This window comes from Lactuca sativa, chromosome 1, assembly GCF_002870075.4.
Source record: "Lactuca sativa cultivar Salinas chromosome 1, Lsat_Salinas_v11, whole genome shotgun sequence".
Taxonomy (NCBI): Eukaryota; Viridiplantae; Streptophyta; class Magnoliopsida; order Asterales; family Asteraceae; genus Lactuca; species Lactuca sativa.
The window spans coordinates 17,500,560-17,526,161 of NC_056623.2; the positions used below are offsets into that span (position 1 = coordinate 17,500,560).

The window sequence follows — 25,602 nt, forward strand, 5'->3', positions numbered from 1 at the left end:
AGACGGCGGAAACGTCCGAGGGCTTGTGCGTGACTTCATCTTGAAATATCATTACAGTTAATATAATTGAAACATAACATCATCATCATCACACATGTAATATTACAACATTCATTGTTTACATCGAGTATTGTATTTGAATATTGCATGCCAAAATAGTAAGAGTATGATGAAACAAAATATAACACAATATCCATTAGTTTGTTTCGTTCATCATGCTTCAACGGTTTCCTGAGAATACAAGTTATTTTGAAAACGGTCAACATAAAAATGTTTGTGAGTTCATAAGCATGTTTGTGAAAATGATTTGTATAACTTTGAAAACCACCAGAAAATCCGATATTTTCTGAAAATTGTTTAGTGTGTTTGTGTTGGATCTTGTATTAATGCATGTATGTTATTGTTTATTTGACTAAAAAGGTAAAGAGAATGTAGAGAGAATGTAAGAGCATGTAAAGAGAATGTTCCCAGACAACCCGATGTTGCCTGTAAAAAAAGGTATTCCGTAAACTTCATAACGTTAATTCTTCTAAGCGAGCCGTCATAACCATACTAAATAATGACAATTTCGCCTGTCTTGGCGTCGTTGGACGCCGATTTTGACTTTGATTATAAGGTTTTCGTCACCCTAGACTGAGTTAGTCTAACTGTAGCAAACAACTGAGGTGTGGGGTGTCAACCCCGTATAGATCTATAAACAAATCCCCGTTCTCCCTCCAAGAGACTTTGGTTATAACTACAGGCTACGATCGTACACTTAATAGGTGCCAACCGACAAATACTCGCTAGATCCTTAATCGAATTTACGCGAAGAAAAAGGTATAAACTCATTCCAAGACCAATGATCCATGTAAGTGAACCACTAAGGCTTCGCTAAACATGTAAATCATTTCAAGACCCAATTGGAATGAGATTATATAACATGGGCCCGAAATATATATGAAATGACAACTAAGGCCCATTTCACATGTAAAGTATTTACAGACCCAAATAGCACACAAATAGTATCCAAGGTCCGTCGCACATGTTAATGGGTCAATGAGGCCCAATAAACATATACAGGACCTCTCACACATAAAAATGGGCCACTAAGGCCCAATAACCTAGAAAATGATCAAATTAAATCCATTTGTTGGTTTATCATTGGTTTTGGCTCAAGTATTTACTAAAATATCATAAAAAGAAGAATGCATATAAAACTCATTCTCAGGACCAATAAACATGTAAGTGGACTACTAAGGCCCACTATACGTGTCTATTATTTCCAAGCTCAAAAGGAATGTGAATGTCTATCCTAAGCCCAATATACATGTAAAATAACACTAAGGCCCACTAAACATGTATATTATTTCCAGGCCCAATAAGGATATGAATATCGTTTTTAACCCGTTTGTTATTGTTTTGTTTATTTTAGCTTGATTATTTACATAATTGATATCTAAAGCCCACTTTTTGTAAAAATGACGTTCTTGGCCCCCTAAGCCAAAAATTTACAATTAAGGCCCAATTTTTGTAAGAATAACACTTTAATCTCCAATTTTGTTAAAAACCTGTGTTGATGACTACTTTGTGATAAAAAATAACATTTTAAACCCATTTTTGTCAAAAATATCATTTCTGACTTGGTTTTTGTGAAAATATACATTTTTCTGGTTTTTGGCTTTTCCGACCTAGTTTTTAGAAAATTTGTAGAAAATTCATCGTAAGTTGAAATTTGGATCTGTAAATTCTGGAAGTTTGGAAATTTTGTCTACTTTGTTCACAATTTTTCTCATAATTTTTGATGGCCTCAAACTAGTGTGAAATTACTCATCTTCACAGGTTGGTCCGAAATTATTTCAAATATGATAGGCAGTTTTGTAAAATTCGTCAAAAATCGTAGAAAAATCGTATGAAAACGTGAGAGTAGTCATTTTAAAGGTATAAATCTGAACTTTATCCATGTAAAACAGTTTTGAAAAATACTTCCATTTGGAGGGTCAAAACAGTCCGAGATTGGACCAAAATGTTTCTGTCAAGGGCTGTTTTGTAAGTTTAGTTTATAGATCTTTGAACACAACACTTATTTTTGCTATATCAAGTATACAAATCCCATATCTACATGTTTAAATGTAATACTTGTGATAAAACATACTTTTCTCAAGATTCATATGAAGATCCTAGTGATAAACTTCATGTTTCTTAACATATTTATAGATTAGTGAAGTAATCAACACATAATCACCAAATGTTTCAACAAAACACACATAATCATGCATATACACATAGATCTACACAAATCAACTTGTATTATCCCCCAAAAACAAGTAAAAACCAAAAATAAGGGGGTATGAACTCACCTTGTTTGAAGATTTCGGTTTTTGATGAAGAATTGAAGAGATCTCGGCCCTAGATGTGTTTTTGAGATGATTTTTGGCTCTAAGGTGTTCTAAGAGCATAGATCATAAAATAAGATGGGTTAAGATGAGATTTAAGGTGTATCTTGAAGTTAAACCATGGAGTCCAACCAAAAGCTTACCAAATGTGATGAACTTTGAAGATGAGTTCTTGATATGCTCTTGATATTCTCGAAAATTAGGAGGATGGAAGGGGGAAATTCTTCATATTAGAGAGGAGGATGAGAGAAAATTCTTGAGTTTGGAAGATGAAAATGATGGTGGTGATGGAGGCCCTAATGGCCGTGAGTTTTCAAGATGGGAGAGGGAGAGAGAAGGCTTCCTAGATGCATGAGAATTTACCTTGTTGTATGGTGGTTTTAGTGCATGGGTGACCACCATGCAATATTGAGGTGGCACTTGTGATGGGTTTTGGTCATAAGACATCCTATGTGCTCATACAAACCCTAATGCTTGGATCTACGTTTCTCTATTGTACATGCTTTGAATCCAAGACTATAAACCCTAATTCTAGCATATGGAAATCAATATTAACATATAATTAGGTTAATGATATTACCTTGATTGTTATGTAGCAATAACAATCCCAATTCCTCCTTTGAATTGACTTTGGAAGGATTAGAGTCACAAGTGTCACTCCTCTAATGGTTCACAAACACCATAAGCAAGAGGATTAAGAGGAGAGAGGATGGAGGCTACGAAAACCGTGTGAAAACCCTAGAAGGTTGCTTGTCCACGTTTTTGAGCCTTAAGGGTTCTATATATAGTGAGACTATTAGGGTTATCTAACAAGGAAACCCTAATTTGTTTGCTTAAGCCCTAAGCAACCCATAGACTCCTTTAATCAAGCCCTTGGACGATTTCCTTATGGGCTTCCCATAAGAATTCGTCCACCTCTTGATTTAAGACAATCCATGGCCCAAATTGCAATTATCTTATAATTACAATTCCAGTTCCTTAAGTTTAATTAATCTCTTTTAGTCACAAAACTAATTACCAATTAATTATTGACTAATATTAATTAAACAATATGATTTCTCCTTTAATATATTATTCTCATAATATATTAATAAATCATATTTAATCATTTCTCTCCATAATTCATCCTATCAAGTTGCTTTGGTGAAGGCAACCCAAAAGGACCATGCACCATCGGGTCAAGTACATACCAAAATAGTTATGGACTTAGACATTAATCCAACAGTCTCCCACTTGGATAAGTCTAATAACTACTATGCGTATGACTTTAGATCCTGATCTGCAATTGTAGCTTTCCAAAGCCGCTGTCAACTATGATCCTATCAGATACGCGTGTCCTTAGATAAGGGATCATATATTCCTCCATTCTAGATATCATATGAGATATGATTTCAAATCATTCTCTTTGTACTACTTCTCGATTTCTGATTTATGATGACTGACTAATTGAACAAATCAAATTAGCCCTAGCCCGGCCGAGCATTTACGTTTGTCATCACTAAACTATCGAGATAAAAGGAATGGATAAACTTTGATACAATGCTCGCTTGCACTCACGCACCGAATCACACACAACAATATGTTTTATAACACCAAGTTAGTAGTGCGTTTACATATTATCAATGTGCAACCGATTCGCAAGATACAACTCACACATCTCGGTTTCAAGAATATAAGATGTTATCGTCTCACCAATCACTCGTGATACAATTCATGGAGTGATCCAAGTGAGCGTGGGTTTAATCCAATGCTCAAATCATATTCATAAGCACTCATGGACGTTGCAGCAAACATTTGCTTATGTTTAATGCTCTTTAGACAATCCACACACCAATTCACGACAGTCTTCATTCATATCTACTTCCAACATATGAACAACTGTGGCCCGTTCGAATAATTCGATAAACTCAATTATTCTGGAAGTCAAAACATGCAAATGTGAAACACAAGAATAATACTAATCCCATATGGCCTAAAGCCTTTGAGTATAAATAAAACGCCTTTTATTTATCACCATATTGATTACTCATTATTTGTCGTTTCGGGTAACCAACTTCTTACTTGAATTCCAACACTTGTCCCATGCTCCTAGTATGCACACAATGTTTACCTATGGTTCTTACTTTGTGAAATAGATCACATTGAACACATTTCCAATCCTTCTCATTTCACAACTCCAAATCCGTTTTTCATAAGTTAAAGAATATCAAATTCTTGTTACTTATAGAATATGCTAGATTCTAACATTCTATGCAACTATCCTTTCGTAATGTCACTGCACCAAAGTCACAAAGACTATTGCCAATGATATTACAAAGTCCTCTATCGGAGATTGTTACAAGACAATTCCTTAGATATGATGTCTCTCACTCAAGGTACATTCCTTTGAACATCCTTTTGCATAAAAGTTTCTAATCTAGACATAGATTTTCAATATTCAATTCCCAATATGGACACGCTTCCATATTTTCCATATGACAACTCATTCTTAATAGAATCTTATGTATTCGTAATGATGTCAATATGGTCCATCCGGTATGGAAACATTTCCATAATTTCCATATGACAACTCATTCTTAATAGAATCTTTTCTATTCATAATAATGTCGATATGGTCCATCCAATACCATGCTTCCAACTACTAACAAGCGACCAATCCTCGTCGAACTTTGGATTGTCCTTTGATAGTTGTTTAATTATTTTAGTCAAAACCGATTCTAGTCCTTTTTCCCTTTAAATGCGCTAGACATTTGGAAAATTTTAGAATGGTCAAACATTAAAGCATTTGCAATCGATCCTATACCCGAAGCGTATGGGACACGACGCATAATGTTTTATTTGCTATGTTCTCAAAATTCGAATTGTGAAGAGGAATGCCGTAATCATAATCGAAATTTTAAGAACACACTATGTACCTTTGACTAAGTTTATTAACATTTCTCAACCTAATCCTTTATATTTGAAATGAAGCATAATATTCTCTCCTTTAATTATAGCAAAACAACCTTTCAACTCTTACAACTTTGCAAAGTATGACTCTTGTTTTCTATAATTAATATTGCTAACCTTGTAATACTTTCCTTAATAATCGTACAATCATAACTTTTATGCTCCCACTATCATGATGATTACTATAAAACATAACACTTATGCTCCCACTAGCTTCGAGATGTATTTATGAACATCTTAACTTTCAGAAAGACAATACTTATTGAATTTCTTAAGTTCATGTTTCTAATACTTAGTGCTTTGATAATCTTTTATCAAGGCTTTTTAAACTTATACACCTTTGCCTTCGATAGTTCATATGTGTGTCTAAACAATTAAGACTAATTGCCAAACTTCACAATTCAATTTATGGAAAGGGATACCGTAACCATGATCAAATTCGAGAATGCAATTTTACAATTACTATCTTTTTAAAATTTTTCTTAGTGAAAGCATTTCCTCACAATCATTTTCATGAAGGAGGAAATCTTATGACACTTAGATTTAAACGGTGTATGTGTTCTTATCCATGTGAATTTGTTAAAACCAAAGTTTACGACAAATTCAAACTCATATGGACCGAACTTTCTTAATCTTGATTTCTTGCCTTTTGGTAGCACAGCTGCCCACCATGTCTTCCAAGTAGTTAAGCAGCTCACCCTTTCCTATCAATGTACCTTTCATCGATTAAGGTGCTTTGCCATTTATGCGTTCAAAATGAGAACTCATAGAACTCACATGCATAATTAACTCAATTGGAATATCACAGAAACAAAATAATGTCAACACGATAGGTTGTAAACCTCAACTCGTGTGCTAGTGATGATTGATAAGGTTTATTTGATTTGTTCTTGAAACCTTTCAAGACCATTAAGACTCCCACTGACTCTTTGACATATAAGATTCTCTTGTCAAAACATTTCTTGACAAACAAATATTCAAGAGTTAGTGTAGTTTTTATCAAAATTCTTCATAAATTGGTCCTAGTTGGTCTTTGTCTAATCTAAGACATCACAACTTACCACATTTAATGAATGTTTTAAACCTTCTTAATACTTTTCACTCATTGTCACAATCTTAACTTTAAGACTTGTTATTGGAATGAAGTATGATTGACTTCTTGATCTAACCATTTCTTCAATTCTTGATTCCTCTCCTTAGACATACAATTGTACTAAGACTTAGTAAGAGGATCAATTGAGATATGGTTCTTAATCATTAAGACCTATCATAAAGCATAATAGCTACTCTCCATTCTTCTTAGAATGGAGAAACTTTTATCTTTCTGCCTACTTGATTCTTATTATTCGTTCTGCTATTGATCAAAACCCTTTAATCAATTCAGAATTACACTTAATCTTGTAAGTATAATCATATTTATTAAACCTTTAGTTAATCATGACAAATATCTTTGTTACTCTTATGGTGGACTTGATCAACACACAACTTTGTGTACTCGATCTCCTAGTCCTTCACTTGACACTTTGTCAATGAATTAGTCTAATTTCCAAATGTGAAATTTCTCATTCATCGTGCAACCAAGTTGCATGATTCCAAGTTTCCGTCTAATTGAAACTTGAGCGATGAGAAACTCTCCCTATTTGGTAAATTCTCGACATTTTCATAAACAACATTGTTAAGAATCAACTCCATTATTGCTAATAGAAACATTCAAACATCAATTTTTCATATACGCCATTGCAAGGATAAATAAATAATATAAAATCAAAATTTATTTTATTGCGGAAAATTTTTTGTCCTTACAATGAAATTCATTGAAAAACTATGCTTATACATCTTTCTTAGCAATCTAATTTTAACTCTAAGTAGTAGCTCAAGAATCTAATCTTCGAGAAATGCGATCGAAATCCATTCTTTCACAGTTAGATTTTGCTTACTTCTTCCCTTAAGCTTCCTTTCTTTTCTTCGATCCTACAAAATATCAATTGTAATCTTATCACATTATGTATTAAGAATCTAGTATAGAAGCTTAAAAGAGTTAGTCAATGAATTTTACCTAAAGCAAAGCCATACAGATTGACTCTCCCATCTCTTAGATTTCTTAGGTAAATAGGGCAACTTCATCTCCAATGCCCCTTCTCTTGGCAGTAAAAGCAAATTGACTCTTTTGGAACAACACATGGAACTACTTCAGACATCGCCTTTCTCTTATGATCAAACTTTTCGATCATTGCATGTCTTTCATTGCCATTGTCTATATCCATAGAGGTCTTGAAGGCAGATTCACCAATCAACTTTGCTTTTCTATTGCGCCAAACCATTACTGATTCAGCAGCAATAAGCATATAGGTGAGATCTAAAAAGGGTCAGGTCGTTGTTCATCATATAGTACTCTCTTACGAACTCACTATACGAGTTGGGAAGTGACTGAAGAACCCAATCAACAGCTATTTCCTCACAGACAACGGATCCCAACATTCTCAGTCTATCAATGTGCGACTTCATCCCTAGGACGTGTTCACACACCGACTTTCCTTCTTTATGTTTACTTGCCAAAAGGGCTTGAGTGATCTTGAACTTTTCAAGCCTTTGAACTTGTGGGTTAGGGAGAATAATTGGAGGAGGTAGAGGAAGTGAAGCATGATTTCTTGTTCCTTGATCGAATCGTGGAATATCATCTTCACGTGGAATGCTTGTTCTACGGGATTTGAGAAGACCATAGTTGTCGAACTTTGACATCTACAAAACGGGAGAAAAATGAATTCAAGTTAGTTGATAGATTGAGTCCTTAGTAAATCACCCAAATGAAATACTAAGGCTAGGACCCAACACAATATTCTACAACTTGGGAGAGGGATGTCATAACCCTAATTGCAGAATATTTGAAGGTAAGTGAATGACGATTCACTAATTTCCACCATGAAAAACGAAAAAGAAATTTAAGTTTTAAATATATGAAAACTCCTAGATCCTTTGAGATTCATTGAACTTTCAATGGCATGTTTAAATCTCGATATGCCCCTCTTGTTTGTGACTGGGATGCCGAGGATCACAAAGCGGCTGTGAATAACCATGCAAACTTACATGGTGCCCTCACATGTTACAGTCATCTATTTGATGTGCTGGTAAACCACACACGCTCCACCGAACTATGACAAACATTGAGTCACCCTTTGCTACCTTTGCTTAGAACCATTTAGTGTGCCGGTAAACCACACACGCTCCACTAACGTCTTCGCAAGGGCACAAAGTGTAATTTCATGGAATTGCATCAATTCACTTTTGCCTAAGTAACTAAGATTGGGAATTTTATGAAAACATCTAGTTACTTTTATACTTCATTATACTTATAATGGAAGGTTTCGTCCTATCCTACCCGTTCGGCTAACGACCCTCCACTAGTCAAGAGTGCGGTGGGTAAGAGTGGATACCCATTCAATCGCCATTTTATAGGCAATTTTCTTAAACACCCCTCATTGACCAGCTTCGTGAATGAGACCTATTAACGGTAAGACTGACTTTTACTCATACATATATATAATGTTATACCTTTAATGTTATATATATATATATATATATATATATATATATATATATATATATATATATATATAGGGTGTATTTTATACTTTTAAAATACTAGGTGGTCTAATTTAACAATTATACCTTTAATTCAATTAAATTGTAAACCTAAACTTTTATGGATTTATTAAACTTCTTTTAATTATACACCTTAATTAATTAATAAAACCATAAGGGTGTGATTTGAACTTTCTCAAAACTATACTAGAGTTTTAGAATTTAACATTCCTAATTAAACTTTTAATCAACTTTTAAATTCCAAAACTTGAGGGCAAGTTTTGAAACATTTCAACACATTAGGGTTTAGAATTTAAATATACATCAAAATTAAACTATTTAATCAAAATTTAAATTCCAAAACTTGAGGGCAAGTTTTGAAACCTTTTTCAAAACATTAGGGTTTCAACTATTTAAATTTCAAAACAACAAAACTTTTGGGGTTCAAATTTAAACTATAAAACCTAAAGGGCAAAATATGAAACTTTTCATAACAACAATGATCAAATAACAAATAATTCAAATTAACATTTAATCACATAATTATCCATATTTGATTTATTTAATGATTTCTTGCAAAATAATTTATCAATGTACTCAAAATAATTAATCAATTATCTTATAAGGAAACAATTATCTTATTAATTGATAAATATCTTCAATTATATCAAAATTATAGTCAAATATATCATATAATCGGATTAATATTGATCTAACATGATAAGGTAACTATCCATAAGCAAAAACAGCAAGAAATCCCGAAATACCCTCCATCTGACGAGTTGACTCGGCGAGTCAGGCTTGGACTCGTCGAGTCTGCATGGACTCGGCGAGTCCAGCCTCCAGAAACCCAAAAAACGAATTTTCCAGTTATACAATGCATCAATACAATTGAAACCAAGCTAGGCTCTGATACCATTGATGGGTTTTGGTCATAAGACATCCTATGTGCTCATACAAACCCTAATGCTTGGATCTAGGTTTCTCTATTGTACATGCTTTGAATCCAAGACTATAAACCCTAATTCTAGCATATGGAAATCAATACTAACATATAATTAGGTTTATGATATTACCTTGATTGTTATGTAGCAATAACAATCCTAATTCCTCATTTGAATTGACTTTGGAAGGCTTAGAGTCACAAGTGTCACTCAGGGCCGGTCCAGACGGTGGGCAACCCAGGCGACCGCCCAGGGCCCACAACTCAACGGGGCCCAAAATTTCTGGATTATATATATATATATATATATATATATATATATATATATATATATATATATATATATATATATATATATATATATATAAACAAATTATTACCAAAATGATTTTTAGGGCCTAAATTTGGTTCAAACTCAAACTAGCTCAAAAGATAAACAATTTGACTTGCTTGTTATTGCTAATTGAACGTGATTATAGAGAAGAATAAATGATTTTTTTTATCTTTATTATATTTTTCTTTAAGGGGCCCTTTTTTTTTCGCCCCGGGCCCCATATACGTTTGGACCGCCCCTGGTGTCACTCCTCTAATGGTTCACAAACACCATAAGCAAGAGGATTAAGAGGAGAGAGGATGGAGGCTGCCAAAACCGTGTGAAAACCCTAGAAGGTTGCTTGTCCATGTTTTTGAGCCTTAAGGGTTCTATATATAGTGAGACTATTAGGGTTATCTAACAAGGAAACCCTAATTTGGTTGCTTAAGCCCTAAGCAACCCATAGACTCCTTTAATCAAGCCCTTTGACGATTTCCTTATGGGCTTCCCATAAGAATTCGTCCACCTCTTGATTTAAGACAATCCATGGCCCAAATTGCAATTATCTTATAATTACAATTCCAGTCCCTTAAGTTTAATTAATCTCTTTTAGTCACAAAATTAATTACCAATTAATTTTTGACTAATATTAATTAAACAATATGATTTCTCCTTTAATATATTATTCTCATAATATATTAATAAATCATATTTAATCATTTCTCTCCATAATTCATCCTATCAAGTTGCTTTGGTGAAGGCAACCCAAAATGACCATGCACCATCAGGTCAAGTACATACCAAAATAGTTATGGACTTAGACATTAATCCAAGAACTTGCACATTTAAACTCCTTTTTCCTTTTTTTTATACATGGGCCGAAATTTGGGCTAGGAGGAAGGATGTGGATTAATTTGGGCCATTACTTGTCTTTATTCGAAATCATGTGGCCCAAATAATTATTTTTCGGCCCATTGGGCCCTTGGAAGGTTCACGGCCTAATGAAGTCCAATTGAAAAGGGTTTACGGCCCATTAGGAAATTTGAAATCACTTATGGCCCAATTTGGCCCATTAGGAATAAAATGAACCATTTTAGGTCCACATTGCCCAAGATGTTTAGGTTTATGAATGTGGGTCTAATTAGAGCCCAATTTGGGTTTCTAGGCCCAATATATTTAAGTTGAAGGTTTATTGGTCCATTAGGCCCAATAAGAGAATTCTAGTTCATATTAAACTTGAATCGGAATTTTTAGAGTTTCAAACTCTTTGTTGAACATGAGAGATGTATTTGAAGTGGTATAGAGTATGATATTTGCTTAGAGTACCAATCATTATACTGGTTGAATGATTATATGAGAGTAGAATTTCCTAGCAAAAATGCTAGTTGTGACATATACCTTCTGAAGACTGCAAATGATGTTCAAAATCGGATCCCTCTAGCCTCCTCTTGATCCTTCAAGCTTTTCCTTCCTTCCTTGGATCACAAAAGCACCAAAATCACTCCAAATGCCTTAGATTGCTTCAATAACGGCTAGGGTTTGCTATGGGGGGTCTTCTGGGAGCAAATGGGATGAAAGAGGCCGAGTTAAGGTGTTTAAATAGGGTGCAAACCCTCGAGTTAGGGCTTTTGTCCAACCAGGGCCTACTCGCCGAGTCCGGGACCCGACTCGTCGAGTCTACAGCTTAAACTCCGCGTCTCATCCCGCTCCTACTCGGCGAGTTGGTCCTTCAACTCGCCAAGTCCAAGAATACGTACCAAGAACCAGGTGCTACAAATGGTCTGTACCAAAAAAATTATAATACCTCAAAATTTAAACTAATTTTTTTTTTCATTTTTAATTTACCAATATAAAATTTCACAAACCAAGTCAACAAAAACACAAGTGTCTAAAACAAACATCATCACAAAATATCATAGTATCTCAAACTATCCCGGTAACAAATCTCCCAGCGAGTGTGTACAATCAGACATTTGCCTTCCCGCGGTCTTCATAAGTACCTAAAACACATAAAGCAACAAATGTAAGCATGAAACTTAATGAGTTCCCTAAAATACTACATGCAACACATCATAAAATAAATAGTTGTGGGTTATCAGCAACCATGGGGACTATTAGCAGTCCCAATGGGAAACATCACACCCTATGGGTTATCATCAACCCCGGAGATTATCCGTAATCTCAGTCACACATACACAACATAATGTAAGATATCAATTAGACCCAACTTGTCACCACAAATACAACTATCCTACCACACATGTAAGAATAAGCGAGGAAACTCACCTGATACTGATGACATATAAATCTCCTACCTGAACAGTCGGAACTAGATTCCGCCTAATCAACAAAATAATTAACCCTAATTAATAATCAAGGTACGTAAATCAGCTCGCAAGTCCAAATCCTACAACTAAGTCCCTTAAGGACAAAAAGACTATTTTCACCTTCCCATGGTCCAAAACCCCAAATCTTAACCAAATGTCAAAAGTCAATTGCCCAACGCGTATGCTAGGCGTACTCTCTCTTTATGCGGGGTGTATAACTCGATCAACGGCTAATCGGGGACGGGACTGGCTACTCGAGGCGTATCCAGGAGTACGCCCGACGTACTTTGCTTGATCCAACTTCATCAACCTTTACGTCTTAATCCGTTAAGACACCTATCCCAATTTCAGATCTGACCATCCTAGGGTGTCTTAACCCATAAAGTCATCAACTTTGAGCCTTTGCACGACTAGAAATGACCCAATGCAACAAACTTTAAGTTCCATCACGCTCTAAGTCACTTTACTCTTGCATGGGCCAAAGGAAATGATCAATCAACCATTTTTTATGAATCTACAATACCTAAAATGCATGAAAGGACAACTAATATCATATGGAGTGCTCTAAACTCATAAAGGTCTAAACTTTGGGGCAAAAAGCTCATAAAAATCATACATGAATATCAAAAACGAAACTCATCGAGGTATAAACTTTATACCTAAAAAAGATGCATAATGAGGAGTAGATTCTGGATCTATAAGCTTGCAAGCAACACTTCCTTCCTCTCTAGCCTCCTTATTCAACAGACATGCACTAAAACCACTTTAATATGCTCCCACACTCTCACAAACAAGCTTAGACTTGAGATTAGGGTTTTTGAGGGAATGGTGGCTGATAAGGAATGTTCAAGGGAGGCATAAGGTGGTTTAAATAAGGAGCAACACTTAAAATTAGGGTTTAGAGATTGGGCTAGTACACCCGACGTACCACAAGTATGCTTAGTGTACTAGTAGGGCTTCCACAATCCTGCATCTCATGAGTACGTTGCGCGTATCCTCATGTACGCCCAATGTACGGGCTAAAACGGGAAACTATTAGCACAAGGGACCAATCATGCAACTTTAATAAAGGTAAGGACTAAAATGATAATATCCAATAACCGGTTGTTACATTATTTCTTATAGTTTCATAGTATAACTAAGTATCTTAGTACATCTATAGTGCTCATAGCTTTAGGCGTCACCTTTATTCTTATTAATTAGGATCACAATACCTTACATGCATGTTGCAGTTATCTTGTTGGTTTATGAGGTAATGTAAAAAAATTATAAGACATTTACATTCTTCCTCTCTAGTACGTAAGCATTCACTATGTTCACCACATCCCCCCACTACAACTTTGATTGCCAATATCATAACATGACTCTAACTTCTAGCACATTGTCCTTGAGTTATGAGGACAATAACACACCAACCTCATTCCTCACACTTTCCAACCCTGAATACCACAATCTATACATGTTATGCTCCTTAGCCTTCACCCCATCCACATAGTATCTTACATACAAGCTATGTTTACTCTTGTTTTCTTTAAAACCTATGTCAAATCCAACAACTTTCCATTTAGTGAGCCAACATTCATTGTACATACCGTCAACATAGTATCCTCTACATTACTATATATTCCCCTCCCTCTAAATACTTTCAACGCTATATTATGCCCCTAGAGAACCTCGTCTCCATGGTATAAGGATATGTTTTTTTATAATAAAGATATATTTTTAAAACTATTAGAAAAACTATATGAGTTTATCAATCAGTTGTATTAAATCTTTTTAAAAAACAACTAGTTTATAAGTTATTATAGTGGTTTCAACAAACAACACATTGCAATAAGCTCACAAATCAAAGTATATTACACATGGTAAACACAACCTAAATATGCATTTAAAAGGAAATTTGTATTTACAAGTTCTTAGGAATCTGGTCAATTTGCTTTGTATTTCATTGTTGCAAATCAAAATTATATCTAATTAATAATTTAGTTAAAATTGTGTGATTTAAAAGTTGTTGTTTTATTAACAAAATGGTTTGCAATAATCTAGTCTAGGATATTTAAACTATTTACAAAATTTAAATCGGTGATCAATCCAACCAATGTGACATGTCCTCAAAATTCACACGCTTTGGCTTGTTATTCGATGTGTCTATTTTGGTGGTAGGTTTTTGTGTCAAGGGTAAATACCGAAACTTATGTAGGAGTATAGGGACTATTCATGCAGTTCAGTCATTGAAAATTGAAGATCGAATGAAATCAGTTACGATTACGAACAAGATTGGAGGGAAGAGGAGACCCCGGAAACGTCGCCGGTCCTGCATTTTCATTCTCTCAGGTGAAACCATCATTCTCTTTCCTCTCATTTCTCTCTCGCACAACACCGATGCAGATACTCGATTCAATTATCTTCCATAAGACAGGATTTGCATTTGAAATTGACAGATTTGAAGACAGAAAGAGGCTGCTGATTCCTTGTCTGGCTGAGGCTACGGGTCGCCGTGGCCGGAAATCAACAGTCTCTTCGAACGAATCTTATCGGTTTCATATGGTTATCATCTCAATCCTTGCTTGCTTCTTTTCTTTTAACTCGTATTCTCCGTATTAGTCGCCGTAGCCGAGGGTTTAAGGTGTCTATTTCTTCGTGTTTTTTTTTTTTTTTTTAAATGTTCATGTAGGTTTTAATCCATTATGAGAACCTTATACGCTGATAACAATTGGAGGATTATGAATTTATAATTACGTGCTATATCTTGTGGCATTGAATTTCTCCTTCCATAAACTATCACAATGAAGAGAAACGGATATCCAGAGCCAGAAGGGCCTTAATCAGGGTCCAATTTCCATTTAGGTTTTTTCAAATTTATATTCAATAATCCATTTATAATGACTGATCTCTTCTTGTTGTTATTCAGCAATCGGAATTTTACTATAATCTATTCTAGGAACTTCATACAATGCTAGAAGTAAACCCTGAAGTTTTTCTTTACATTATGCAGTTCTAATCCAAATATCTCTGTAATTTCATATGGGATCTTTGGATACCAAATCAGACCCGATAATCTTGGAACCAAAGCATGAAACAGGAAGCAATAAGATTGAACCAGTGGTAGATTCTTCCACTACTTCTGATAAAAACGATCTATTAGAATTGATAAGTGCAAGTGACAGTGAAGATGACGACAAAAAGATATTCCCACATGCCTCACCTTCTTCCACCATCTCATCAATCGATTCCACATTAAAAGATTCCTGTCAAGATTCTGATAGCAAAAATGGTGGAAAAGTCAATGAAGGTATCGATTACACTTCTGAAACTCCTCCTATCCAAGTCATGGAAAGGCCAACAACCCCAAAATACCGAATACCATCTTCTGTTTTTGCTAGAAAGCAATCTAAAAGTCAAGATTGGGCCATGGCTTCAAATGAGTCTTTATTCAGCATTCAGATGAGTTTCAACTACCAAGATAGCATCAACTGGAAATCAGGAGACCTTGAAAGATATATACAGGAGGTCGAAACCATTCCTGAATCGAATGAAACGGGTAAAACCCGCGGGTCAGAAACAGGAAAGGACCACGAGTTATGTGATGAGGGTAAAAGTCCTGAACTGAGCGGAGAGGATAAGAATCAGAGTTTGGGTGATGTAAGTAAGAATAAGAATAAGAATCACGGATCAAGTATTCCAGATGAACCCGTGAATCCAAATTCACAAGAAAATCAAGGAAGGAAATCTGTTGTTGATGATCGTATTTCTCATCTTTCTGCAGAAAGTGAAAGTGCAAAATCTTTTACATTTCCAGTGTAAGTTGGCACCTCTATTAAGTCCTTCTTTCTGCTAAATTAAGTCATCTTCTCATCAAGTCTGTTAAGTCGTTAGGGGTTGTTTCTTTTTTCTCATCAAGAATCGTATGAGTAAAGTGTCTTAATGGGTAATAATGTCTGTCTGCATAAATTGTTGTCTGTTTCATTTCTTTTCTAGACCGAATGAATGAGCCAAAATTACCATTTTACCCTTACATTCCAAAAACCACAAATTTCACAAAGAAAGAAACAGCCATATATAACTTAATGGGTTAAGTGGTGTCTCCATCAACAACTTACTTTAACACATGAAAAACTTATTTATTTATTTTTGGCGAAAATAAAGTTTGACAGGAGACACAGATAAAGATGGAGTTAGGATGACTACTGGTTCGTTGGAAGCAATCTCAGAAACAGAAAGGGAACACCACCCTGAACCAGAGAAACAGCCCCAGCCCAAGGCAGCAACAACTTGGACAAACTGCTTTGGGTGTTGTACATTTTGTTCTTGAGTTTGAGTTTTGACAACAATTGTTGAATTCATTGTACAAATAGGCCCTTGTACTGTTTGTCCCCCTTCTGTTGTGATTTCTAGGCTTGCCATTCCTGTTACAACTTACAAGAGGGGCAAAAGAAGGAAGAAAAATGAGAAATATTGTGATTGAAACAGAAGGAAGTGATGTTTTTGATCGTAGCATCATCCTGATAAAGTAGGTTTTCATTCTAGCTAAATAGTTCCTTTTTTTTTTTTTTTTTTTCAGTCAAGTGTAAGCAATTGGTGTATGGATTTTTGACATAGTTAGATTTTTTATCGCTTTTAATGCATGGTGGTAGCATGGTTTTTCAAATTTTGTTTCTCATGTTAAATAAGATGACGTGGCAGAGGGTTTGGGCAAAAAGGTGTTTGTTTGTTGTACGTGGTTTCCAAAAACACAAATACTCAAGTGTAATGGTTACGGGTAACATGACATCAAACCATTGGTAACCGGCAACACCTATTTAACTCAAACGTTTTTTTTTTCTTTTAATTATTATTATTATTATTTTGAATTTAGGCCTAAAACTTATGGCTTTTTTATGATATTAACCTTTTACATTTGATCAATTTGTATAAAACTCTTCATTCATGTAATAAACTCCAATACGTTTTAGCAACCATGACAATTATTAGTTACAAGAAAAACCTAAATTACTTAAAAATCAATCACTCGTAATATACGAAATATGAACAGCAAAAATAGTCCCCAAGCTAATAAATTGCATTGGAATTTGACATTGTTGTCATCAATGTGAAAGCAAGTGGAAGAGCTGAAGGTGATTATTTAAACAGCCACAAAGTGTAGTTATTTTATTTTACTGCCCAACGTCATGTTATTCACTCAAAGACAAAACCACAATATATTTCGTGAGTTTAGTATATTCTTGATTCACTTATAATAAGTTTGAATACATATAAACTAATATACCAATATCAAGATTATAAACATTTTATTTGTTATTATTATTATTATTAATTCTAACTTTTGGTATAATAGTTTATGGAAAATTAAATGTAATGTAAAAACAATGGTATTGAAAAGTCAATGGACCTAAGTTAGAACTAAAGATTATACACATTTTATTTATTTATTAATTATTATTATTATTATTATTATTATTATTTCTAACTTTTGGTATAGTAATAGTTTATGGAAAATTAAACGTAATGTAAAAACAATGGTATTGAGAAGTCAATGGACCTAAATTAGAACTCGATTTAAGTTGAGGGGGTCATTGGTAAAGAGCAGTAGAGTACCCAAAAATTTCAAAACTTCAGCATAATTAGCTCTTACAATTCGGCGCGAAAATTTTCTTGAAAAGGAAGAGTAAAAACCCGGGAACATACACACATAGATTTACTAAAATTTCAATATATTGGCGCTAAAACCACTTATACAAAAGCCCCTTCACCCCTCATACGGTTTTATCATTTCTCTCGATTCATAGTAGATCTACCGAGAGAAAAAGAGAGAGGAGCGTGAGTTCTGGTTCTAGGGTTTATTGTTTATTTAATTTCCATTTTTGGGGTCTTTGATACTTCGTTGCAAGAAGAGATGGCGAAATCGGTTAGCCCAGATGCGATATCAGTGATACTGTCGAACCCTACTCCAGATTCATCAGCTGATCTACCCGAACTTATTGTTCAAGTTCTCGATCTCAAGGCTGCTGGCAACAGATACACGTAAGTTTTTAAAATTTTCGATTGATCGTTTATGTTTCCGCTAGTCTATGTGTAGGATTCAAAGTATATCGTTGTTTTTATTTCGCGTCCGATGAATTAGGGTTTTATTCCCCCTTTCAGGAAATACCAGTATTAAACTACATTTACCTGGGAGATATAAATTCTTAAAACCTCAAAAGTTTATCTAATCTGTAGATCAGGGCAAAAAATGTTATTGTTTAAAACGCATGCTTTATCTACAGATCTATGGCACAAACGTGTTATTGGTCGCGAAATTACTTTAGACTACAGATCTATGAGAACTCATCACGTGAATTGGATATATCATTTTGTGTTTTGGTATGATTTTGTCGACTTCATCTAAACTTCAATTGTTTATGGATAACAGGTTTACTGTCACTGATGGCAAGACGAAGTTGAAGGCCATTTTGCAGTCTAGCTTGGCATCTGAAGTTATCAACGGGAATATCCAAAATCTGGGTCTTATCCGTGTTGTTGATTACACACTCAACGACATTCCAAACAAGAATGAAAAGTAATAACCCGAATTGCATTTTATTTAGCAATCAATCTATGTATTTGACATTGTTTGTATGGATTAAAGAATCATAATCTCACTTGTTTTGGCGTTGTTTAGGTACTTAATTGTGACAAAATGCGAAGCAGTCTCTCCTCCTTTAGAGGCAGAAGTTAAAATTGAGCCTAAGATTGAAGGAACTGGCATTGTGTTAAAGCCAAAGCAAGAAGTTGTCACCAAATCAGCAGCTCAAATTGTCAATGAGCAGAACAAAAAGTAAGATAAGGGTGCCGAAGTATGTGTTTACAAAAAGTCTTTTATCTGTATTCATCTAATTTTGATTATCATGTTGTTTTGTAATTGTAGCATGGCACCTTCTGCAAGAATGGCAATGACAAGAAGGGTTCATCCCCTCGCTTCTTTAAACCCTTATCAAGGAAACTGGACTATTAAGGTCAGGGTTACAGCTAAAGGAAACATGCGCACTTACAAGAATGCAAAGGGTGAAGGTTGTGTTTTCAATGTGGAGTTAACTGATGAAGATGTAAGTTCATATTCTTAAGTTCTAAATGGTTCTGTTTGTTTTGATAAGAAAAAATTAATGACATTTTTTTGCTTTATCAGGGTACTCAAATTCAAGCAACCATGTTTGGTGAGGCTGCAAGAAAGTTCTTTGAAGTGTTTCAAATGGGAAAAGTGTATTACATATCTAAAGGAACTTTGAAAGTTGCTAACAAGCAATACAAAACTGTACAGAATGATTATGAAATGACTTTAAATGAATATTCTCAAGTTGAAGAAGCTGTCAATGAAGTCGCTTTTATCCCTGAAACCAAGTTCTCTTTTGTCCCAATTGATCAATTGGGACCTTATGTCAATCAGAAGGAGCTCGTAGGTATAAACCCTAATTTCAAACCTTTTGTACAAATCCTCATAACTGATTATTTTCAATCTGAATCTAACAAGACCATGAATTACAGATGTTATTGGTGTTGTGCAAAGTGTATCTCCAACAATGAGCATTCGCAGGAAAATTGATAATGAATCAGTCGCAAAGCGTGACATTGTTATTGCAGATGACACGTAATCATTTCTTCTCTTGTGTTTTACACTTATTTATGATCCATTATTGTTGCATATCTTGAAGTGGAAAAATTCATTTTTTTTTCCAGAAAGAAGACTGTTGTCATCTCTTTGTGGAGTGATCTTGCCACCGATCTTGGCCAAAGACTATTAGACATGGCAGATGAATCACCCGTAGTTGCAATCAAATCTCTACGTGTATCTGATTTTCAAGGTAGTTATTTCATATTATGAATTAATGCATAATGAATACATGATAATAAGATAATATTCCATTTCGTATCATACCCGTTATAATTATATAATTTGTTCTTTCTTTTAGGTGTATCTTTATCGACAGTGAGCAAAAGCATCATTGAAATAAACCCGGAAACCCCAGATTCCCAAAAGTTAAAATCATGGTATTCTACAGAAGGAAAAGAAACATCCATGGAAGCTGTGGGCTCCGGTTTAAGCCCCTCCATGAAAGCCGGTGGCCGGTCATTGTACTCTGATCGGGTCACACTTGACCAAATAACCAGTAACCCATCTTTGGGTGAGGAGAAGGTACGATAATCTCGCTATTAATAAAAGATTTATAAACTTTACAATTACCTGAAAATCTAAGAAAAAACCCTAATAAGCTTTTTTGATTTTTCCGGCAGCCGGTGTTTTATAGCACACGAGCAAGTATGAGTCTGATCAAACCTGATCAGACGATGTGGTATAGAGCATGCAAGACCTGCAAAAAGAAAGTTACTGAAGCAATTGGATCTGGTTTTTGGTGTGAAGGATGCCAGAAGAATGAAGACAACTGCAGTTTGAAGTACATTTTGGCGGCAAAGTTTTCCGATGTAAGTGGCGGAGCTTGGTTTTCTGTTTTTAACGATGAAGCTGAGAAGATTATCGGGTGCTCCGCTGATGAGCTTGATAGCTTGAAGTCGCAGGTAAATTCAATACATAAATCTCAAAATTTTTGTGAACTGTAGAGCTCGTTTCTCATTTTTTCTTTGTCGATGTTTTCAGGGTGATGGAAGTGATTACCAGCTACAATTGAAGAAGGCGACGTGGGTGCCATTACTTTTCCGAGTTAGCGTTCAACCTCGAGAGTATAATAATGAAAAACGACAAAGGATCACTGTTCGATCTGTTGCTCCGGTTGATTTTGCAGCTGAATCCAAGTTCTTGTTGGAGGAGATTTCTTCCATGAAAGCTTGAAGACATTCTAGGGTTTTTTTGTTGTTTCATTTTCTTTTGAAGTTTAATTCAAATCCTTGGGTGTCCTTTCAAGTATGTATCTATCGAATTTTAACAACTGATTTAATGAAAGCATCAAGTTTATCGTCTTTATATTCTTCTTTAAATCGCAAGTTTTTCAATACTTCTACCATAAGCACAGTTTGCGTGTAATTTTGATTTTAACTCAAGATAATGATTTTGATTTTGTTTTTAATCCTTGTATAAAATTATACAACAATAAGTTGTACAAATATTTATAAAAACGAAGTTTTAAAAAACATTTGATAAAAGCTTGGAGACTTTTCTTTAAATAAATTGTATTAGAGAACCAAATGGATATGGGGCGACTTTGGGTAGTAAAACAATAAAACAGAAATAAAACTTATTTTTGAAAAAAAACTTATTTTTTTTGTTAACCGTTTGGAACAAACCCATAGAATTTTTTTAATTTGAATTAAAATTAAAAAAAGAGAGTATTTTGAAAAAAAAAGGTTCACATTTGGAGTTTGTTGGTTTGAATCCCCAACCTTCAAATGCAATTAATAATTATTACATTACTTGGTGTGAAATCTGTGTATTACATGGATTGATTAAAAAAGTTAAATATAAGATATAGACATTAAGTATTTTCTAAATTAAAATTTTGAAATAAATATAAATAAAATGATGAATAAGTAATTTAATATATAATAATAAAAAATCATTATCATATTTTAAATAATCATGTTGAATATAAATGTGTAAAAATTAAATATTTTTTAAAGTAAACTACAAGGACTATTTATATATTTTGTCTTAATTAATCTAAACTAATAAAACTAATTAATATAAATTCATAAATGTAATTCATTGATATATTAATAGAAATAAAAATTCATAAATGGAATGTGTCAAAATCAATGAGAACATGACATTTGTCAAAATTATCTTTATTTATTAGGGTAGATAAGACAACACAAGATAGAAAATCCCATATATGAATAAGAAATTTGTGCATATGACCCAAAAAACATCTAAAATATAAAGAAAATGAGTGTTGGTTTGTCAAAAAAGTAAAAAATAAATAAATAAAAAAAATAAAAAAAATAAAATAAAAAATAAAAAATTCAGCACCATTTCTGTAACTTGGATTGTTTGTGAACATATAGAAAAATGTAGAGGCCATTTTGGTAATTTGGATTAATGAATTTAGACAAGTCAACAAATGAGGTCATAGGATAGCAAAACTAATCATGAGCAACGATTGGTTGGCTCAAGTTAGGAAAACCTTGGATTGAAAAGTAAGATATGGGTGACAATTGGATTATATATATAATTGCAAGGTTTACAAATTACAATATTTCTACTACCAACACAGTTGAGTATGATTTTGAGTATAAATCAACTAAATAAACATGATGATGTTTACCATCTTTATGTTCTTTAAATTGCAAGTTTTGCAATATTTCTACTAGAAACACATAGTTCTGAGTGTGACTTTGGGTAAAAATCATGTAGTAAACAATGGTTGTGTTAAGTTTTCGACAATGGTCGAGTTGTAGCCCAAGTATAGATCTCATTCGTGTTTGAAAGCAAGTTTTGTGGGATCCCACATATATCCGAAACACTAATCATGTGTTGATTGCGTGCTGCTATTGGACTGATAGCCGGTGGTGGTTCATCTTTCTCAATTGGCAACCTGTCAAAAGTTGCATTCATAAAAGTGGCAGCCATGATGATAACCGGCCCACTTGCAATAAGCGGGCCGGTGATGGCTCCACCTACAATCTGGCCTTGCGGGCCAGCTAAATATATGTCTAAGCCTGAGACACCAGGCGGGGCCGGTGGTGGCAGAACTGAGCCAACTAGCGATAAGATTTCAAAGTGGCCATGGAGCGTGACGATCGGGCCGGTTCCTGATGATGTGGCGGGTTGGCGTAAAGTGACATTGGTGACATGGCCTGCAGCACTTAGAACACAAATTCCACATTGTTTTCTTCTAGCGAATGTGGCTAGGCTCTCACCCACATCGCACCCAGTGGTGACCTCCATGGCATGAGCCCGAAGGGTGTTGGCACTGTCTCGGGTGATGATGATGGGTGGTTTGGGCTTATTTTTTGAGCCTGCGGGTCGGCCACGTGGCTTTCGGGCTACATGTTCAACTTTTGCAGTATGATCGGGTGCACCGGTGGCCATATTTGTGATTTTGAGTGACGATGGAGGGTGTGTTTAAGTAGGGGAGATGAATGGATATATTTATGATGAAAAATCAAAAGAATGACATGGGATTAGGAGATGGTTAAGTGAATCCAAACATTCTAAAACCTATTTGAGCTCCTAATTCTCAACAACTAGACTCGATTCAACTCATTCTAACAAGTATAATGCAAATATAAACAATAGCATGGAAAAATAGTAAAGTGCAACAACCATTATTGAAACAAAATTATTGTAAGAAAATTTAATTTCTTTTGGTCTCTACAAAAGCATCCATAGATTAGAAACTGAGTGTCTCAAAAAGCAAAAAACTTTGCTGAGCATCACATATGATATAATCACTAGATAGAAATCCATGATTGATCTTCAAATAGCCATGAGGTCACCAAAATTCCGCATCAAAACAATGGAACCAGCAAACAGTCCTACAGCACGGAGTAATTTCTGCAACAAAACAGGTATTAAATGAAGAAATCTCGTGATTAACAACCCTAATCAGTTCTGTCATATGGATAAGCAAGAACAGATTATACGTATAATGAAAAACACCTAAACGAGCGACAATCACAACGTAACTAACACTAACCCTAAGTTCCTAAAACCAATTCCGCAACATCCAAATCCAGATGCGAAGATCAGTAAATTAAGAAATAAAACTAGTATTTAACAAATCTGCATAAGTGAATGTTTTAAACGTAGATATAATTTGAAGATTTATAGACATTCATATGAATTCGAAGGGTTATTACCGTGTTAAGTGCCCAATTATCTTCATCTTGAACTTGAGATCTCCAGAAGGCTTTAACCTTTTCCAAAGAGATCACAGCGTCGGCCATTGTAAACCCGGAAAAGGTGCGTGAGAGAGAAAGAGAGATGGATTAGGGTTTTGGAGTTGGGGGTTTTTCTGATGAGCGTAAAAGTAGCAGCAAGGACTAGGTTTATGTATCGAAGAATCTATCAATAATATTTACTTATTTTTGTAAGGTGTCGACTCCGAAGGTTTTGAGTTTGGGATAATGACTCAAAGGTTAATATATTATTGGATTTGTGTATATTTGGTCAGGGTTGTTTTTTTTTATTTTTTTTATTTTTTTTATTTTTTTTTATTTTTTTTATTTTTATCCCTTCAATTTTTTAAACTGTACACATTTAATCATTATGACCGGTTGCCGGGAAAAATGTCTTAATATGGTAATATATTTCTCATTTTGTACACATTTAGTCCTTCATATTTTTTTGTTTCAAAATAAGTCATTTTTGTTTTTGTACTTATTCAGTAATTATGAATGATTTTTTTTAGGTTTTTCTCACGACATCTTACATGAGACAATCATTAATGAAGTGTGGGGGACTATTGATGTTTATGTGTAACGTCTCATTTTCATAACAAAAAAAACTTAATTTTTAAATAAGGCAAAACTCTCTAATTATAAATCTATTATTAAAAAAAAAACGTTTATTCCAAAATACATTGATCGAAAATTAGAGTAATATAGGAAACGCATAATCCTCAATACTGTTGATGAGTGTGTATAGTCATGCATTCGCCTTTCCACGATCAACGATAGAACCTGAAAATATAAACAATTGGGTAAGCACAAAGTTTAACGAGTTTCCCCCAAAATACCCGATACAACAAACGTATTATCATGCATAAGGGGCCCATAGTCATCGGATTGGAATACACTAGCGCAATCAGTCATCGAACAAGAATGCTAATATGCAAGAGTTCAATCAATCATCAGACTGAAATACACAGGGTTTGTTGGTCTGCCGCCTTAACCCAACCGCTCTTCTCAAGCCTCCGTGCCTACGGCTTACACCCGGCCCACACCAGGTATTTTGGCCTACAACATATAACATGACCGCCTCAACATATCCCACCACCATATGGCTATCCCACGTAAGATGTCGTGAGAAAAACTTACAGAAATCATTTTGCAACAAAAACAAAAATGACTTATTTTGCAACAAAAAAAATATTAAGGACTAAATGTGTACCAAAATATTAAGGACTAAATGTGTACAAAATGAGAAATATATTACCATATTAAGTCATTTTTAGCGGCTAACTTGAAGTA

At 34.5% G+C, this 25,602-nt stretch overlaps 4 protein-coding genes across 6 annotated transcripts; 2 read left to right on the top strand and 2 right to left on the bottom strand.

Annotated features, from left to right (window-relative positions):
* The first annotated feature begins 14,678 nt into the window (after positions 1 to 14,678).
* On the top strand, positions 14,679 to 17,314 carry LOC111910498 (uncharacterized). Of its 3 annotated transcripts, none has more exons than XM_042899264.2 (4): positions 14,679 to 14,820; positions 14,928 to 15,333; positions 15,482 to 16,286; positions 16,633 to 17,314. In XM_042899264.2, the coding sequence occupies exons 3-4, from the start codon at positions 15,511 to 15,513 to the stop codon at positions 16,796 to 16,798; spliced, it is 942 nt and encodes a 313-aa protein (XP_042755198.1). In that variant the 5' UTR covers positions 14,679 to 14,820; positions 14,928 to 15,333; positions 15,482 to 15,510; the 3' UTR covers positions 16,799 to 17,314. The 3 variants fall into 3 exon arrangements, with proteins under 3 accessions (XP_042755198.1, XP_023762101.1, XP_023762102.1); XM_023906333.3 differs by having other exon boundaries at positions 14,928 to 15,033; XM_023906334.3 differs by having other exon boundaries at positions 14,928 to 16,286.
* Positions 17,315 to 18,233: 919 nt separating this feature from the next.
* Positions 18,234 to 21,436, top strand: LOC111910499 (replication protein A 70 kDa DNA-binding subunit B). The gene is made up of 10 exons (XM_023906335.2): positions 18,234 to 18,507; positions 18,896 to 19,042; positions 19,145 to 19,300; positions 19,391 to 19,568; positions 19,649 to 19,919; positions 20,005 to 20,107; positions 20,197 to 20,321; positions 20,430 to 20,653; positions 20,752 to 21,033; positions 21,113 to 21,436. Exons 1-10 carry the CDS (start codon positions 18,380 to 18,382, stop codon positions 21,302 to 21,304), a joined length of 1,806 nt encoding a protein of 601 aa, XP_023762103.1. The 5' UTR covers positions 18,234 to 18,379; the 3' UTR covers positions 21,305 to 21,436.
* A 1,158-nt stretch (positions 21,437 to 22,594) lies between these two features.
* LOC111910500 (AT-hook motif nuclear-localized protein 16) lies at positions 22,595 to 23,598 on the bottom strand. Its single transcript, XM_023906337.3, has one exon. The coding sequence runs from the start codon at positions 23,498 to 23,500 to the stop codon at positions 22,838 to 22,840; it is 663 nt and encodes a 220-aa protein (XP_023762105.1). The 5' UTR covers positions 23,501 to 23,598; the 3' UTR covers positions 22,595 to 22,837.
* A 138-nt stretch (positions 23,599 to 23,736) lies between these two features.
* LOC111910501 (mitochondrial import receptor subunit TOM5 homolog) lies at positions 23,737 to 24,510 on the bottom strand. Its single transcript, XM_023906338.2, has 2 exons — positions 24,271 to 24,510; positions 23,737 to 23,965 (listed from the first exon to the last, which is right to left on the bottom strand). Exons 1-2 carry the CDS (start codon positions 24,355 to 24,357, stop codon positions 23,888 to 23,890), a joined length of 165 nt encoding a protein of 54 aa, XP_023762106.1. The 5' UTR covers positions 24,358 to 24,510; the 3' UTR covers positions 23,737 to 23,887.
* Between the last annotated feature and the right edge of the window lie 1,092 nt (positions 24,511 to 25,602).

Bases quoted from the DNA above. Each gene is read 5' to 3' on its own strand.
- LOC111910500 (XM_023906337.3), bottom strand. From the start codon at position 23,500: ATGGCCACCGGTGCACCCGATCATACTGCAAAAGTTGAACATGTAGCC.
- LOC111910501 (XM_023906338.2), bottom strand. From the start codon at position 24,357: ATGGCCGACGCTGTGATCTCTTTGGAAAAGGTTAAAGCCTTCTGGAGA. The intron at 23,966-24,270 runs GTAATAACCCTT...GTTTTGTTGCAG, and splicing joins ATAATTGGGCACTTAACACG to AAATTACTCCGTGCTGTAGG.
- LOC111910499 (XM_023906335.2), top strand. From the start codon at position 18,380: ATGGCGAAATCGGTTAGCCCAGATGCGATATCAGTGATACTGTCGAAC. The intron at 20,654-20,751 runs GTACGATAATCT...TTTTTCCGGCAG, and splicing joins CATCTTTGGGTGAGGAGAAG to CCGGTGTTTTATAGCACACG. The intron at 21,034-21,112 runs GTAAATTCAATA...CGATGTTTTCAG, and splicing joins TTGATAGCTTGAAGTCGCAG to GGTGATGGAAGTGATTACCA.
- LOC111910498 (XM_023906334.3), top strand. From the start codon at position 15,511: ATGGGATCTTTGGATACCAAATCAGACCCGATAATCTTGGAACCAAAG. The intron at 16,287-16,632 runs GTAAGTTGGCAC...GCGAAAATAAAG, and splicing joins AAATCTTTTACATTTCCAGT to TTTGACAGGAGACACAGATA.